Source organism: Eleutherodactylus coqui, chromosome 11, assembly GCF_035609145.1.
Source record: "Eleutherodactylus coqui strain aEleCoq1 chromosome 11, aEleCoq1.hap1, whole genome shotgun sequence".
NCBI classification, from domain to species: domain Eukaryota; kingdom Metazoa; phylum Chordata; class Amphibia; order Anura; family Eleutherodactylidae; genus Eleutherodactylus; species Eleutherodactylus coqui.
Genome location: NC_089847.1, coordinates 94,825,097 through 94,843,124, shown reverse-complemented (window position 1 = coordinate 94,843,124; position 18,028 = coordinate 94,825,097). Strand labels below are relative to the sequence as shown.

The window sequence follows — 18,028 nt, the reverse complement described above, 5'->3', positions numbered from 1 at the left end:
GTCAGTTCTGGAGACCTCATCTACAGAAAGACATTATTAAAATAGAACCAGTCCAACGACCGTCTAAAAAAATGGTGGAGGTTCTCAAGAACAAAACTTATCAGGAAAGACTTAAACCTTGTTTGCATAGCCTGGAGGAACGAAGGCAGAGGAGGGAGATGATCAAAACCTTTACACATGTTAAAGGTATAAATTAGGTTCAGGAAGGAAGTGTTACTATTAGGAAGCTAAATATTAGAAGAAGGGGGCACAATTTGAGATTAGTTGGGGGAGATTAGGAGCAATGTCAGGACGTATTATGTTACTGAAAGAATAGCTAATGCCTTGAACAAACTTCCAGCAGATGTGGTTGGAAAATTAACAATGAATGAATTGAAGTCCGGGATAAGCATAGATATATACTAAGAGAAAAATGAAAAGGAAATATAAGGGAAGACTAGATGGACAATGTGGTATATTTCTGCCATCAATTGCTAGAATATATTCCTAATTATCCTGCATGCTGAAAAATGAATTTCCCCTCCACCCCCAAAAATAAATAAAAGTTATACAACAAATCATATGTACTCCAAAATGATGTCATTAAAAAGTACAACTTGTCATGCAAAAAGAAGCCCTCATATGGCTATGTTGACCGAAGCTGTAAAAAGTTATAGTTTTAGGGATGCGATGGTGAAAAAAGTCAGAAAAATTGGTGGGCCATTAGAGCCTAAAATGGCCTTTCATTGAAGGGTTAATTTTTCTAACTCAATCAAAAGCAAGAAGCCAGGACTTGACTCCAACTTTCTTGAAAGTCATGGTTCATGTTATGGTACATTCTCGCTCAGTGTATACCTTTGACTTCTTTTGTGGTCCTTACATCTTCTGATACTCTCTTAACAGAGCTCATTAGTGTGTTAAGGTCGGAACGATGAACTTCACAGCGTATAAAATACTCCAAGTCTGAACTTGCTCCTGTTCCCCTCTTTCCAGGTCGAGTTTCCAGATGCTGGATTTTGGCTTCAAATGTCTGAAATAAAGATCAATATATTAGTACTAGCTTATATACCCGTTTCGCCCGAGTTAATTTGGTACTGGTGTTTATCTGGTGTTCACACGGAAAATCTTATGAAGTCGTGGTTACTTTAGAGATAGGGAGGAAAAAAATATATTCACCATTTTGCATGGTTCTTTGCGTTACCCAGGAAACACCATGTGGAGGTAACCATGCGACGTTTCCTTTATAAAGAATGACATCAGGAAGTGAGAGAATTAGATTACGTACGTAAAATTTGGATGCTAACTCTTTTGCGCTTAGAATTGAATAATCGAGTTGGGACCCATTAGCTTTTCCTACTTATGATCGTGCCAAATTTCAAGTTTCTATGACATCAGGAAGTGAGAGAATTAGATTACGTATGTAAAATTTGGACACTAGTTCTTTTGCACTAGAATTGAATAATCGAGTTGGGACCCCTTTATTTTTCCTATTTTGGACATAATCTATGCTTGTGCCAAATTTCATGATTCTACGACATTGGGAAGTTGGAGAATTAGTGGCGAGTCAGTCAGTGAGTCAGTGAATCAGTCTGTCAGTGAGTGAGTCAGTGAGGGCTCCTATAGAAGACTATAGGAAATAAGTGGCCAATACAAGCGGTACAACAGTAGGGTGTAGGGTTTCTTGCGGGGGCACCAACAAACCACCCTGCCTTGACTAGTGTATGTAGATGCATATCCGGTGCAGTAGCCTGAATCTTTGACAGAGTTAAAACATAGATAAGACTAATCAACTACTTTGGGTAAAATTTTCAGTATTGTTTGCTATAGTCTGAATAGTTTTCTATTGTAGAGGTTGTACAAAATTACAAAAACATGGCTGCTTTGTTCCTGAAACAGCACCACACATGTTCATTGTTTGTGTGCAGTATTTCAATCCTGTGAAATCCCTTTAAAATATTGAGACTGCAGTAACATATCTGTGCATGTGTGTTGGCTAGCAGAAGTACTTTAAGGGGCTATCCCAAACTGCTAAAATGTGGCCATGTAAATGGACTATGATTTGCAGTAAATTATGGCACATTGGAACTGAGCATGCTCAGTAGGAACTTTCTAGAGATTGGGCTCTGGTTATAAAAGAGTCACCGTGGAGAGACACTACTGAGCAGAGTGAGCTGGAGGTACCACTGAAACTAAGCCTGAGTAAGCACTGAGGAGCTGTTCTGTCACCATTGCAGACTGCTAGCAGAAGTCATGTGACCACTTCTGGCCAATCAAAGGCCGAAACATCACTTTCCGAATTTCTGGCATCAGCGCTCACTTCCTGGGTGCCATGTTGTCAGGAGTTCTCTGCGACCTCTTATTTGCCACAGTGGTCACCTTACTTCCGGTGGGCATCCATGACAGGGCAGCCACTCAGCTGATTCCAGACAAACCAAAGACAGGTGAGTAGGTGTTCTTTTTTTACTTTATCATCTGCCCCACCGTTTTTACATTTTTTCTTTTAATGATGCAACCCCTTTTAAAGGTAATGGAGTCTATTTAACAAGTTGCAATTTTGGTGCGCGTGTGAAAAATGCCAATTTTTGAGCATTTACGCTGTGCCCTGACACTTTTTCAAAAAGTGGATGGGGCTCAACTTTAAGGGGCAGGGTCTCTAACACTAGCATATCTTGCAACAATCTAAGTAAAGGAGTTCCTTGGAATAATTTGTGACAAATTTACTAAAAGGTCCGCCGCATGTTTATTTAGGCTGCAGAATTCATTCCCAATTTTGCCGCGATTAAATGCTGGCCGAAAATTGTGACAATCTGATGCACTGGATTCCAACGCATCAGTTCAGATGGGCAATTTTCCGGTGCACAAAAACGTTTGTCCGGAAATGATAGCGCATAAGATAGGTCTTATGGGAGTCTATGAGAGCTGCCGGAAAAGGGAGGTGGGAGGGAGTTTAGCAGCACCTCTGCTAAACTCCCTCCCCCTTCCCTTCCCCTCTCCACCCCATGTCGGCTGTCAGCACAATAGCTCTGGACCCGTCCCATTCTCTCCCAATGCAGGCAGCAGGCAAGGAGCAGAAGGGGGAGGGAAGAGGAGGACATTTAGCAGAAAATAAACTCTCTCTCCTCGCCTGACACTATTCCGGGCTGCGGCATATACTCACCGCATCCGGGTCATCTGCACAGGCACGGCTGCCTCCGTAGCCGCTGTCGCTGTGGCGCAGCCGGATAAAAATTGCAGTGCCCATGTGAAGGAACCCTTCTGCTGCAAAAAGCCTGAGGCAAATACGCCACGTGTGAAGCTTGCCCAACATTTTGTGCTGCTCAAGGAGGGGAGTTCTCAAAACCTAAAAACTTGTCTGTTTTAGTAAATAAATGTATTCCATATAATTTAACAATTCTGGAGCACCTGTTTTTAGAACTCTGTATTGTGCTGTTATTTCTCCTAGAAATTCATGTATAAATTGACAATTGGGCGTTACCAGTTGGGAGGGCTTCATTTACATAACTGCCAGCATCCTATCAGTACTGCCAGTGTTAGACTGTGTAGGTACACACCTCCCTTACAAGGGAAATGGCAACACCCAGTTGTCAATTTAGTCATAAATGTCTAGGAGGAATAAGAGGGGAACGACACAACATAGGACTATGAGAAAGGATGTACCAGGATTATTATTTTAAGAGGAATACAATTATTCGCTAAAATAGACATTTCTAGAGAGAGAACTATTTCAGTAATTTTCTAAAGCAAAGCAAGAGTTAATGGAGCCAGTTCGACTGTATGGTGCTTGAGGCAGGGAAATGCTGCTCCTCCTGCCCTATTTGTGTGGCAGGTATCTGCACATCAATGCATTACCGCTAATGTGACAGCACTGATCGTATTACCACAGTGAGGGCAGCAACAGATAGCTGGCACATACACAGGAAAATTACATTACCGCTGTCTGTCTCCCAATCCCAGCCAGAGGGCACATCACGGAGCATCTCATGGACGGCACAGAACATCTTACACTCCTAGTGTCACATCGAAAACTCCAAGGAGCAACAAAATGCTCCAATCAGACAGTCGTGTAAGATATCTGGATGTGCATGAGTTTTGCTTTATTGCTCTTGTATGTATTTATGAGCTTTTATTTCATTTTCTGGTTTATTTATTCTTTTTCTTCCCCTTCGATAATTACCAGAGAATAATTACGACTTAAATGGCTTAATTATACCCGGGTGTTATAGTAACAAGTTCAGAACACTTCTTACATAACAAATGACATGATAGCTTTAATATATAAGTGTCCAGATTAGTGATGAACGATTAGTGGCATAAGCGGTTTATGTCAGGCCGGTTTCACCAAAATCATCTTGAATCAGGAGGGCCAATTCCGGCTCCTATTAAAGTCAATTAGAGTATAAATTGGGTTCACTCCAGACTAATTTACCCTCCAAAGAGTCACCAATGCAGCCAAAGCCCCCTAAATTGCATGGGAATACAGCCGTACATCTGGGGAACACTGTGTTCCTCCAACAAATTGGTAAAAATAGTGTACAGTGGTGTAGGAGTCAACATAGCATAGGGGTGTCATGGACAACAAAAGAAGGCCCATATAGGGTCTCCAGGATCACAAATTTCACAAAGGAAGACAGCAGATGTGATGCTTGTATTAAAAGCCGTAAGTTTTACATGGGCAGATTCTACCAGGTGAACAAAACAGCCAAGCACGGGCCTTCTCCAAGAATAGCTGTAAAATTCTGGCTGTTTCTTGTGCTTTAGAAAAGTTTTGTATTTAGGAGAATGAGGAGGAGGAAATATAGCGGAAGCAGGAGAAGGAGAGCAGAAGCAGTTTCACCACTACCACCAGTAACAGCACCTTGAGGGCAGAGTGTTCTCCTCATGGAAACATAAGAGCTGTAGCTGGAGCATATTTTCATATTAACATATTTTTCATATGAAGGGAAGTAGGAGGCAGGAGAAGGAGAGCACCACCAGCACCATTACCAGCAGCAGCATCAACAGCACCTTGAGGGCGCAGTGTGGTCTTTGATGCAACTCTGTGGTGTTTCCGGAACTAGGTTTGCAGTCACGGTTGTAGTAGCCATGCAAGACCACAGAGCAGTCAGAGGGGAGCCAGGAGTCGTCAACAGGTGGTCTCAAGTCGCTGTACAAAGGAGGAGGTTGGTATCATGGTTAGGATGAAAGCCAGAGGTTGGTATTAGTAGTTCTCAATTTGCAGTACAAAAGAGGAGGCGGGTATCACGGTCAGGAGAAAAGCCAGAGATCGGTATGGGCAGTTCTCAGATTGTAGAGGAGCAGGTAGAAGAGCTTGACTAAGGCTTTATTCACACGAGCGTTGTATCGCAGAAATTTGCCATGATAAAATGCCGGCCAAAAATCGCAACCATCTGAAGCTTTGGATTCCAATGCATTTATTCAGATGGGCAATTTTTCCAGTGTGTAAAAAGCTACATCTGGAAAAGATAGCATATACAGAGCACATTTTGGCCGGCCGCTTTTACAGTGGCCGGAAAAGATAGATCTTGAAGATGCAGCTGCAACTTGGTGTCAGCTGCCTCTCGTTCATGCGATTTTTGTCCACAATTCGAGCGGACGAAAATCGCAATGCCCTTGTAAAAGAGCCCTAAGGCCGTGAAGCACAATAATCACACACTTGAGCAGTGGCAGGGTCCGGCTTTTATAGTTAGCCTAATTGGGAACTGGGCAGAGATAGAACCGGGGAACAGGCTAGGGAACACAGGATCATTGCTATGCTTTAGCAGAGGAACTGTCCAAGGGCTGGGTGGCTCGGCAGGGAGAGCTGCCAGCTGGAGTGTAGGAGATCCAGGGTTCAATCCCTGACAAAATCTATGCTTACGCATATGTAAGAAAAGATTGTCAGTGTGCTAACTAATCAGTGATATCAGCCATGAAATCCACACATGGTTCATTTTTATAAATGTCAGGAGATGCCATGTCTGTGGACAGGCAGATGCGTCTGTCAGTTATCACATCCCTAGCTGTGCTGAACAACCTTTCTGACAGCACACTGGCAATGGGGTACGTAAGCACCTCTAAAACATGTTGTACAAGCTCTGGCCACTCAGTTTAGACACCCAGAAGTTAAATGGGCCAACACTTTGTGTGAATAAATCTACACTGGAGCTGACATACTCTTGGACCATCATGGATAAATGCTGCCTGTGACTGTAAGTCCTAACCTGTGCTTTTGATGCAGATTGCGAAGGGCTTAAAAAACTGTCACACCTCAATTAGACTTCCCCTTCCACCGGTGGTGGCGCTGCTGCAGCGGCTTTCTGCTTGTCCATCATGAGCCGCAGAGCTGTGATCCATTGCGGATGCATTCCTGTGGTTTTTGGGGGAAATTATCTGCTGAAGCTGCCAAACAGTCTGTCCTGATGCTGCGGCATATTGAGGTCCCCCTCCACTGCCAGAATGAGATTTGTCATTTTGGCTTTGTAGCAGCGATCAAGGAAGGTGGCCCGCTAATAACAATCTAATGTTTTGATGGGGGCTATGTGACGATCCTTCTGCAAGCACTGCAGCATAAAAACACTCTTCTGCCTCATGTACATCATATAAATGGTCCAATCCATCCACGTAAAACAGCTGTGCTTAGTGATAAATGGAAGGAACATTGCACAGCCACTTCCCCTGCCTTTGGACTTACATTATCCCATTCTCTCTCTCTCTCTCCTCTACTGCTTCTTCCTGCTCTTCCTCCTCAATACTTCTCCCATGAGTGGAGAACCATGTTAGAGAAGATGCCCCCTCTTCTTCTCTTCTTGCTAAAGTCACCCTCCCCAACTGTCTGGCAGACTGGCCAGTTGGGAGATTGGCACCCCTTCTTCCTCCTCCTGTGACAATGAAGGGCATAGTTAAAGGCCCATGGGCCCAGGTGCAAAAAGTTCAGCTTGGTTCCCCACCTCTTCATGATGCCTGTGGTCCACTCAGAACTTTCTGTTGCATTGCTGGGTCTCAAATAGCCCACTGATGCAGCCCTAGGCACTGCGGGTGTTGTTGGAGTTTTCATTATACTATGCTGTACATTACAGTGTGTCTTTGGTAGAACAAAATAAGGATACAGTATATATTACAAAGCAGCTCAGCTTTAGTATAGCGCTAAATAATACCATCACCATACATATAATATTTCAATACCAGTTCTACACAGTGATAGTAGCTACAGTGCAGTTATCTCCAGAGATCACAGGTGGCGTTGCCTCCAATTGGTGCCATTTTCTTTCCCTTCTTTATCTAAGAGAAGTCCATCATAAATGCTTCTTTGAGTCACCATTATTTTCTGCACATGTCCCTATTATGCTGTTACATGCTCTGTCACTGCCCTCTCATTGCAGTAGTGCTGTCTCTGTGCTCCATGAGGTCTACAGCCCAACTGCTCTGAAGCCAGGTCTGGCCTTAGGGTAGATGTCGGTCTGCACAGTATGCTATATTGTTGCTCTCCACAAACCGAATATCTATTTTTTAATCTACAATTATGTATTTTTTAATTAAATGTGATGGAATAATTTTTATGTAGTGTGCTCACTATTTTTGCGCGTATTTGCCTTGAACAAAATTGACTCACGCAATACGCAGAGAATCTAACCCATAGATTTGCTGTTTTTCGGGGGGGGGGGGGATTGTTCTATATTCAAGAAAAACCACCACTAACTAAATAGGCCCCAATTCCTGAGTGACACGATATGTGAGAACAGAAGGCCGCGCAGTATACATTGTAGGCTATCCCTGTTTTGAGCAGCGTATTTGAATTCCCTGAACCCTACGCTAGCTGCGTAAGGCCTGCAAATAATTTGTGGTGGCTGGACTCTCGCCTTTGACCAGTGTCTGAGGCCATAAACATAGAACTGTAACAAAGTGTAATTTGTCTGCTTTGCTGCTATATATGGTGACAGCAGCAGAAGTATATCCTCACTTCTGTGGTAGGGAATGTGGCCAATATCTTATCTTGCCTCTTCTAAAGATGCAATGTGCACCCCACTCTGAATATCCACGATCTATGCATGCACAGATAGAAGCCATACTATGCATCTATGGAGGAGGGATGTTGAAATGTTGGTCACATGCGCCTCCAAAAGTCTGCCAATTTATGGAGAGGACTGCCATCCAAAGGGACAGAAGGCCAGCTATGTGGAGGCAGGCGGAACTTCTAAAAAGAAGAGATTGGGAAGCATCTGCAACATCTTGGAGACAAGATATGCTTATAAGTTTAGTTGGGGGGAATTAGGCTGACCTGGATGGACATTTGTCTTTTTTCGGCCTAACATACTACTGTCTTTTTTCAAGTATCCACTACGTTTGGTATTGCAACTCAGCCTTCTTGATTCAGATACCAGATACAGCCCATAAATGGGAGTAGTGCTCTTTCTAGATAAAAAAAAAATCAGTTTCTTTTCTGTTCATAATCTTTAAATTTGGTGTCTCTCTGAGATTATATACACGTATAAGTGAATTTAACCCTTTGCAATCCAATTTTAGATTCAGGGTTTCCTAGGGGGCTTTCTCTTTCTGCCATTATACAATGGCGCCATCTGCTGGCTAGAGCCAGTACTGCGGTATGGGACATGCTGAAGAGAGGCCCCCAACAACAGAGCAGCCAGTAATCTACAGTAAGAATACCCTGCTGGACATCTTCCGACATTCGAGCTGTACAGCCTTCAATCAGAATGTCTTTAGACGTCAGACAGTGGATTGGAAAGGGTTAATGCATTGGACAATTATCCAGAGTATTTGTTGATTGCTGATTAAGGAATTGTTATTGCACATATTGTCTAGCGTTACTTATAACTGTATAGCATTTAGACACCGCAGTGCCGTACTTCATGAAACTCAACAGAGCATACTGCACAGTGCTCACTTTTTGCATTGTCCACTGTTTTTACAAACATAGTCCACGTATTCCTCTGCTGCCAGTATCAACCAGAACTTTTCCCTTTCCAAAAACAACCAGTGTTCTGAAGTGTCTTGCTTGAGTTTAACCCCAACTCATGAACCCATCACATATATGCCAATACGACCTAAGTATGCTTCGTTCTGAAAAGTTGCTGTCCTTCAGAAAAAAAACATACAAGTTTGACTAGGAGCTCAGCTCTTGAGTCAGCGAGGCGGGCCATAACAGGTTCTTCCTGCCCTCACAGCATCAAGAGTCACAACGCCTCTCCCTGCTTGTGTATAGGGAGAAGGTTGTCAGTCTTAATAATGTGGACAAAGAAAGCCCGGCATGGCCCACCTCCTTGACTCCGAGGTTAGAGAGCTGAGCTCCAAGAACACAGTAGAATATCTGTCCAGGGTTCATTATGCCCAAGGTTAAACCTTTAACTATTTTAGTCCTATAGAATGTTGAAAGTGTAAACTTTGTATACATATATGATAGTATTGCTTAGCATTTACTGAGTTTCTTGCAGTATAATAGTATTAATGCACCTTTGTCCATCATCTTCCTACAGCAAAGTTACAATATGGGTCCAATCAAATATGGGGGCCCAGCTAAAAAGTTTCCGTGACTCATTGATGGATGTATGGAAGTTTCAATTTCATGTTATAGGTAGATAGTATAGATATCATCGATGATCTGATCATTATTCCGTTACACTGGGGTTATTTGAGGACGTAAATATTTGTTAGTCTTGGAAAATTTGGGGGCAAAAATAAAAAAAAGAAAGATTTGTAGTATAATACAGAAGTGGGAAAATAAAGGGCTTGACTGGACTGGAGGCTCATAGCAAAAGCACAACTCTGGGGTTAACTAATGATGTGAATGTTGAATCATCATTTCCTACCTCAAACACTTTCAGAGTACGGGATAAGGAAGATGGCTTGTTTCCCTTAAGGGAGAAGAGCAGGTTGACAATGGCTTTTCCATCCTTCTCCTCAAATACCAGGGGGTCAGTGTACTCTCCAGCTTCTGCAGCTGCCGCCGCTGCCTCCCGCTCCTTCCGAGCATCTTCTATTAAGCTCTGTCTTCTACCCAAGAACCGCGGAGACTGTAAAGGTAAAAATCACAGTCAGGGACAGAATTCAGATAGGTATAGATTTTATCATCCTGTGAATGTTTTCTATGGAATGACGATCGCCAATATAAATACATAGCATGGCAACCTCATTGATGCGGATCCATCTACTCGCTGAATGCAATTACATTTGGGGAGTCATTTTTTTTCATTGAACATGAAGACACTTAATAATTGCCTAATAGCATTCATTTTTCCTTTTTCTGGATCAACGCTACAGGATAATAGGTGGATTTGTGCCTTTGATAATCCCTACATATTTTGAATAGTTTGTTACTATATAACCTATTGTCTTCTTGGACCCTGGAGAATTAGGATACGATGGAGACAACGGAATACCAAAAGATATACAGTACTTATTACAGAACACAGAAATCTAGTGAATACCGGTTTGAGAGTAAATAAGGAATAGCGGTAAACAAACAACATCACCGTCGCTCTACGGTAGCCCAATGCAATCTGCACTCACTCGGTTCTATGAACAATATTCACTTAAACCGTAAAAGAACAACTGTTTGAAACACAGTATTAATGATCTCTTGCAAGGGGTTTGTAGTAGGGCTAGGAGATTTATCCATTTAATTTGATTAAGTTAAGGCAGCAGAAATGCAGTCCTAAGCTCTCGCTCACGACCTGAAGGTTGTAGGTTCAATCCTTGCATGGTTCAGGTAGCCGGCTCAAGGTTGACATTTTACCTTCTGAGGTCGGTAAAATGAGTACCCAGCTTGCTGGGGGGTAAAAAAATTGCTAGGGAAGTCAATGGCAAGCCACCACCAACAACAGTCTGCCAAGAAAACATCACGATGTGACATCGCCCTAGGAGTCGGTCATGACTCGGTGCTTACACTAGGGGACTTTACCTTTTACCATTTTTTTAATAAATTGTTAAATTCATTTTTATATAACATGGCCGCCGCAGCGCCGCACTTCGTGAAACTAAACAGAGGGCATACTACTCTCCACAGTGCTCACTTTGACCCCAGCAGCGTTAGGACACTACATCTGCAATGCCGATGATTGGGCACTTCTTTGTACTTCCTGCCCGACTCCTGATCCCGAAGAGCTAAACAGATACTGGTCATGCTGGGGGTTATCTGCAAAGCATAACCGCATTGGGGAGTGAACATGGTGCCTTCTTAGTGATCAGGAGTCGGACAGGAAGTAGAAAGAAGTGCCCAATCAGTGGCATTGCAGATGTGGTGTCCTAAGGCTGCTGGGGTCGAAGTCAGCATAGTTGAGAGCTGTATGCTCTCTGTTTAGCTTCATGAAGTGCAGAGCTGCGATGGCCACGTTATAGAAAATCAAATTTAACAATTTATTTAAAAAAATGGAATTGAGGATCCCTTTATGGGCGAGTTGATAAAATTGATTTGAAAATTCTCCCAGCCCGAGTTCGAACCCCTGGCAAGATATCATTAATACTGTGCTTCAAACACGGTTGTTCTACACTCACTCATAACTGTGTAAATGTGCCGTTGTGATGGCGATGATTGCACAGATCGCACCATTTGATTTCTTACATTTTGGACTACTTCACATGGACGTGATTTGTCCCTTTATGCGGCCATTATAATCACAGCCACATAACAGGACGAAACAAAACCACTGATTTCAATGGTTTCGTTTTCTCTACTGAGATTCTCGCCCGTTAATTTTACGGGCAGGACCTATCTTTCCGCTATTTTTTCACACTCCTGTGCTATGGTGTGGAGTTTAAATGGCTGGAGAAAAAAAAACATAATTCATGCACAACTATACACCATAGCGGCGAGCGTAGTTGCGCCTCAGCAGTGTGAAACCGCCTTAATTGTAAGAAATCAACTGATGTGACAGCTACATTGGAAAAGTTAGGCAGCCTTGTAAGAAAAGCTCAGAAGTGGGAACCAGTAAAAAACCATTAGCAGATTATGGAATACGGGATTGCTACAATAGAGCTGCTGTCCGTGTATTGAGAAGTCATGGTAAGTCCCATAACCTGCCTATGAATTCACTCTTTCTGTAATGCACCTTACCAACATCACATTACATGATGACTGTATAAAAACATTTTATATCACCTCGTTCATAATGACCCAATGTAAAAACTGTCTAAGGGGGTTATTACATGAGTGTTAGCAATACCCGCTAGCTCTTGTGTTTTCCCGACAATTCCCGGGTGACACCTGTGAGCACAGGTGCCGTCCAGCAATAAGGTGCCGTCCAGCAATAAGTACTATTAACAAGCTATAACAGCCCTAATTGCCGGGTGGCACTTGCGTTCTCAGGTTTTGCCCAGCAATTGTCAGGACAATGCAAGAGCTAGTGGCTAATGCTGGTACTGGCTATTACCATAACAATAAAACTGCCTGTTGCCCAGAGCAACCAATCAGAGTGCAGCTTTCATTCTGCCAGAACAGTTTAAGAAATGAAATCTGTGTTGATTGGTTTCTATAGGCAGCAGTTTTACTATTAGACAGTTTTGATAAATAAAGCTCATCGTGTTTGTTATCCCTCACAGGGTCAGTTAAATAAAACAATGCCAGGATCTTTTATTCATCCAGCTCCCCCCCCCCCAAAAAATCAAAAGGTACCATGTATCCCTAACAGGCACCAATAGAAACTACAACCTGTCACGCAACAAAGACCTCACAGAGCTCATTTGATGACAAAATAAAAAAAGTTGTAAGTAGTGATGAGCAAGCATACTCGCTAAGGGCAATTGCTCAAGAGAGCATTGCCCTTAGCGAGTACCTGCCCGCTCGAGAGAAAAGGTTCGGCTGCCGGTGGCGGGCAGGGAGCGGCGGGGGAGAGCGGGGAGGAACGGAGGGGAGATCTCTCTCTCTCCCTCTCCCCCCCCCCCCCCCCCCCCCCGCTCTCCCTGCTCACTGCCGCAACTCACCTCTCACCCACGCCGGCAGCCGAACCTTTTCTCTCGAGCGGGCAGGTACTCGCTAAGGGCAATGCTCGCTCGAGCAATTGCCCTTAGCGAGTATGCTCGCTCATCACTAGTTGTAAGTCATGGAATTCAGTGATTCTAATTCCATACATTTTTTTGTAAAGAAAGATTTTATCGTGCAAAAGTAGTTGGAAATTAAAAAAAAAAAATTGTCATCACCATAATTGCATCAATCCAAAGAATAAAGTTAACATTATTTATACTGTACAGTGAGCACTGTAACAGAAGAAAAAATGCCATTCATGTGACTCCCAAAAAAACACAATAAAAAGTGCTCAAAAAGTCATATGTACCCCCCAAAATGGTATCAAAGTAAACTGTAAATGATCCCCCAAAAAAAGGACCTCACACAGCTCTGTTGGCAGAAAAATAAAGATCTTACCGGTCTTGGAATACGGCAATGTGAATACAATAATATTTTAGTTTCTAAGTGTTTGTTCACAGGTTACAACATACAGTTTCCCTGTGAAAAGTTAACACTCCTCAGTTACCAGCATGATTAACCATACTCAGCGTCATTATTCTAGATATACCCCATTTGGTCTCTGCGAGCGATATCCATGTAAATGTTATTTGCTGCAGCATGTTCATATATACAAAACAGGTCTGTTACACATAAAGTCCCTATAAGTGTGCACACCCACTACCTAGATGGAGGTCGACCTCACTTACAATTAGTCATTTGCTCCAATGTCCTCAATAGATGATCTACAGCAGCTTTATCCAGTTCTACACTAGTTTCCTCTGCAGAGCACTCATAGCCACTGTCTGTCCTGTACCTTGGAAGCTCTTAACAACGTATTCACACAGTCATCATCATTGTAATGTTATCTGACGCACATCTGTAATACGGATCCATATTACGGATGCATTTAAATATGTTTGTCTGACATCGGAATTTAGTGCTAGACACAACCATTAAATCTGGCTGCACTCAGATCCTTGTCCCTGTCTAGTCCCCTGGCTGCCCTCAGAATAGGTCAGAAATAATGCATTATGATTAAAAGGCTTTTTAATTTCAGTAACGGGGTTGTCCCGCGCCGAAACTGGTTTGTTTCTTTTGCAAACCCCCCCCCCCCCCTGTTCGGCGCGAGACAACCCCGATGCAGGGGTTAAAAAAGAACACCGCACAGCGCTTACCTGAATCCCCGCGCTCTGGTGACTTCTTACTTACCTGCTGAAGATGGCCGCCGGGATCTTCTCCCTCGGTGGACCGCAGGGCTTCTGTGCGGTCCATTGCCGATTCCAGCCTCCTGATTGGCTGGAATCGGCACGTGACGGGGCGGAGCTACACGGAGCTGATCTCCGGCACGAGCGGCCCCATTGAGAAAAGAAGAAGACCCGGACTGCGCAAGCGCGTCTAATTTGGAGCTTAGACGCTGAAAATTAGACGGCTCCATGGAAACGAGAACGCTAGCAACGGAACAGGTAAGTGAAAAATTTCTTATAACTTCTGTATGGCTCATAATTAATGCACAATGTACATTACAAAGTGCATTAATATGGCCATACAGAAGTGTATAGACCCACTTGCTTTCGCGGGACAACCCCTTTAAGAGAGTAATGACCAGAAATAAGTGGGAAAAGTCCCATATTTGTTAAAACTAATGAAACTGTTTCCTATAAGTAGTAATGAGTGGTCATTTGGGGAGGTTTCACTGTTTTAATATTTGCCCCCATACAAAAATGAATCACCTTGTACAGAAGCCTGATAACTTCTTCATTTAAGTAGTTACTGTTTTCCATGGTGTGAACACTTCTTCACTCTCTGTCTCTGAGGCATGGCTAACAGTGGCATATATAGAAGTGAGGAGCCCCCAAAGCTAAGATAAAAATGAACCCCTTATTAAAAAATTGGATTTTGGTACCCAGGACAAAAAGGTCTGATATTTTTTCCCCTCCACTCCTTTTCCACAATCTTTATGACTTTTCCTTATCCCCTTTTTTTTCAGCAATTTGGTTCCTAAGGAGAAGGAAGTCCTGCATTCACTGAGTAGAAAAGGAAGAAGAACCAAACATCACTGTTCTCTCTACGGGCTTCATAGCAGCTGCATAGTCTGCCTCTATGGGGCGTACACCTTTAAGGGCGCCCACCCACTGGCGATTTTTTTTTCTTTGCGTTTTGCGTTTTTTCTCAAGAGCAATTAGAATTGAATGTACTCCTGTCCACTGGCGTGTTTTTTTGCGTTGCGTTGCGTTTTTTAACATAGGAACTGTCAGTTGCATATGTGTCCTTATTTTTCTCCTAATGCACCCATGAAAGTCAATGGAAATTAATGGAAAAGCCGTGAAAACGCCACGAAAAATGCGCGGAAAACGCGGGAAAAACGCTGCGAAAACTCTGCGTTTTTCACGCACGAAAATCGCAAACGCCAGTGGGTGGGCGCCCTAATAGGTGATATACCTCAATTAACATTATACTGCAATGGTCAACTAGAGACCAAAGTGGGAAGCCATTTTTTAAATCACATAGGATGATCTTCAATTATGGAAGCAGAGAGAATCCTTTTGTCCACAAATTACAATTTCCTCCCACAGTCCAAAAAAACACTGTCAGGGTGGTTTCACGCCTGCACTGGGGATTCCACTTCCCTGCTCCATTTGGTTTCCGTCTCTGGATGGAACTGAACAGCGCCGGACAGACCCCATTGACTATAATGGGATCCCCCTGCTTTCCACCCAACTGCCCGGCTTTGGACGTAAACGCATGCAGCGTTTTTTTCTACTGGTATCTTCAGCCAGATCTGTGATGAAACCTCCGACCGATCCCATCCCATGGAACTCACTCTTAGGTGAGTTGGCTGCCTATGAAATTGGTGCTAGTGTTAAATGCTTTATACTTGAGATATATGTAAAGAGAGAGTTGTGCTAAAAAGTTACAGATAACCCTATTACTATAGTAAATATACCAACACAGTTGGGTTTTCACACTTGTTGTAAGGTCACCGGTAACTTGGGAACTTGGAGTTACTGCAACAGTGATTTACCCTCACGTTATGTTATTTAATGGGAAATAATACTGTAGTCACACTGAGCATTGGAACTAATGTAAGTGATTACAATCTGTCGTACTGTACTGTTAGTTGTATGCAAAGAAGGGGCAAAATGACATACGGGTAACTATATATGATTTGAATCTAACTTCCTCTTTGGTTGTCACTATAAAGTTACTCATGCATCAGCTTTTTAGGAGGTTTGCCATGTGTTTGCATAATTTTATATATATATATATATATATATATATATATATATATAGATATATAGATATATATATATATATACACACATATATATATATATATAAATATATATATATATATTTTTATATATATATATATATATATATATATATATATATAAAAGTTTCTCTGCATACTCATAATTAATCACATGATAGTTTTTCCTTTCCCCATTAACAGCAGAGTTCTTTTTGACAGGTTTCTATTATGTGTAGTATTGCAGCTCATCCCAATTCACTTCAATATTGGGTACAACCCATGAACAGTTATGATACAGGACATTATGGTAAGACATATGTGGACATCTGCTCCGATAAAAATGATCATGGGGACTTGTGTGTTACTATATAAATGGACATGAAAATTGCATGCAAATCCTATAGATCTGATATAAGGGATATCCAGGTAAATTATAAACCTCTCTCCGTTATTATGGTCCCTATAAATCATGCTATAATCAACCTTGTAATTAATGAAATCAGTCGTTAAGTAAAAAGTATACAACACTACAAAGACTTGGACAATATATACAGGCATAAAACAAGAAAAAGTAAACTCCGCTCTAAGTTATATCAACATATTAAAAAGTTGTAGAGTTACCCTAAAATATAAGGTTATATGATTCCTCTTACCAGAATAGCCTCAGCCTGTTTGGGATCAAGCTCAGAAATAGCCCTTCTGAAGCTTTTCCCAGCAGATCCGGAGATGTTTGGCGTTGGCATCACTACTCTTGTAGAAGTGTGTTTCCTGCACCTGCTCGAAGCCCAGGCTTTATAGTGCAAGCCTGACGTCACTACTCCCCCCCAGCAGAAGATCTCAGCCTAAGGGAGGAGGATGGTCAGTGGTCATTTAGCACATCTCCTTCAGATTCAGAGTAACCTGCAGAGCATCACTTGCCTCGTAAGAGTAGCCTTCTTGCCTAATATCTGCAGACCATCTCATCCGAAATGCTATATAGCCCTGCAGCAGCTTGTGGATGAATTAGTTGGTGAATTTCAGCGCCTTTCTGTTAATACTAATGTTACAATAATATAAGGTTGCAACTGGAGAGTTACATTGAGGTGTAATCAATGTCAAAGCTGAAATGTCAATGTATAGCAAAAAAAAGATATAAAATAGGTAGCAGATCTAAACAGCACGTTGTTTATTGGGGTTTTATTGCAAAGTGCTTCTAAAGGAATCTTCAAACCTGATTAGAAGCAAATCCTCGAATATATTCTTCTCTACCCATTCTCCCAAATCCGAATCACTCCGTTATGCTGGAAACCTGGAACCTGGCAAATGGATTCTGTCATGTCTACTCGGAATATACTTTTGAATGATGTACTGTAATGTAATATGGCTTACAATAAGATTCCTGCTGAAAACACCAGGATCATTAATATTAGTAATGGGGGTCCCAATTCCTGATTCTTCGTTCCTTCAAACCCTATGGGATTTATAGGATCAGTTTAAACTTCCAAAATTGTATGGAGCGGCAGTGCACATGCTCAAACCGCCACTCCATACATATTCTCCAAATTGCATGACCTCCAGCAACCTAACATTTATCACCTATCCTATTGTTCTTTCTGGGAAAACCCTTTTAACAAGATGCAAAACTTAGAGTTGTTCCCTGGGACCCATGGGCATAACTATAGGGAGTGCAGGGGTGTGGTCGCACCTTGGCCCAGGAGCCCTAGGGGACCAAAAAAGTCTCTCTTCCCCATGTTGCAAACCGATACTATCAATGAAGCTTTAGAGTTGGTGGACTAGTTTCAGATTTTGTACAGAGGCCCAGCAGTTTCAGGTACGCCTCTGCTGGGACCTATATAAAGGACTAATAGAATCACCTGGCTTCACAC

At 42.4% G+C, this 18,028-nt stretch overlaps 1 protein-coding gene across 1 annotated transcript in view; it reads right to left on the bottom strand.

The window, feature by feature from the left end:
• The window catches only part of TH (tyrosine hydroxylase), a 53,177-nt gene extending 36,271 nt beyond the window's left edge, over positions 1-16,906 (bottom strand). Inside the window, exons 1-3 of the mRNA XM_066584098.1 lie at positions 16,817-16,906; positions 9,780-9,983; positions 835-1,009 (exon numbers count right to left, since the gene is read on the bottom strand). Of these exons, the coding sequence (XP_066440195.1) occupies positions 835-1,009; positions 9,780-9,983; positions 16,817-16,906 (469 nt within the window). The remainder of the gene's footprint in view (positions 1-834; positions 1,010-9,779; positions 9,984-16,816) is intronic.
• Positions 16,907-18,028: the final 1,122 nt, after the last annotated feature.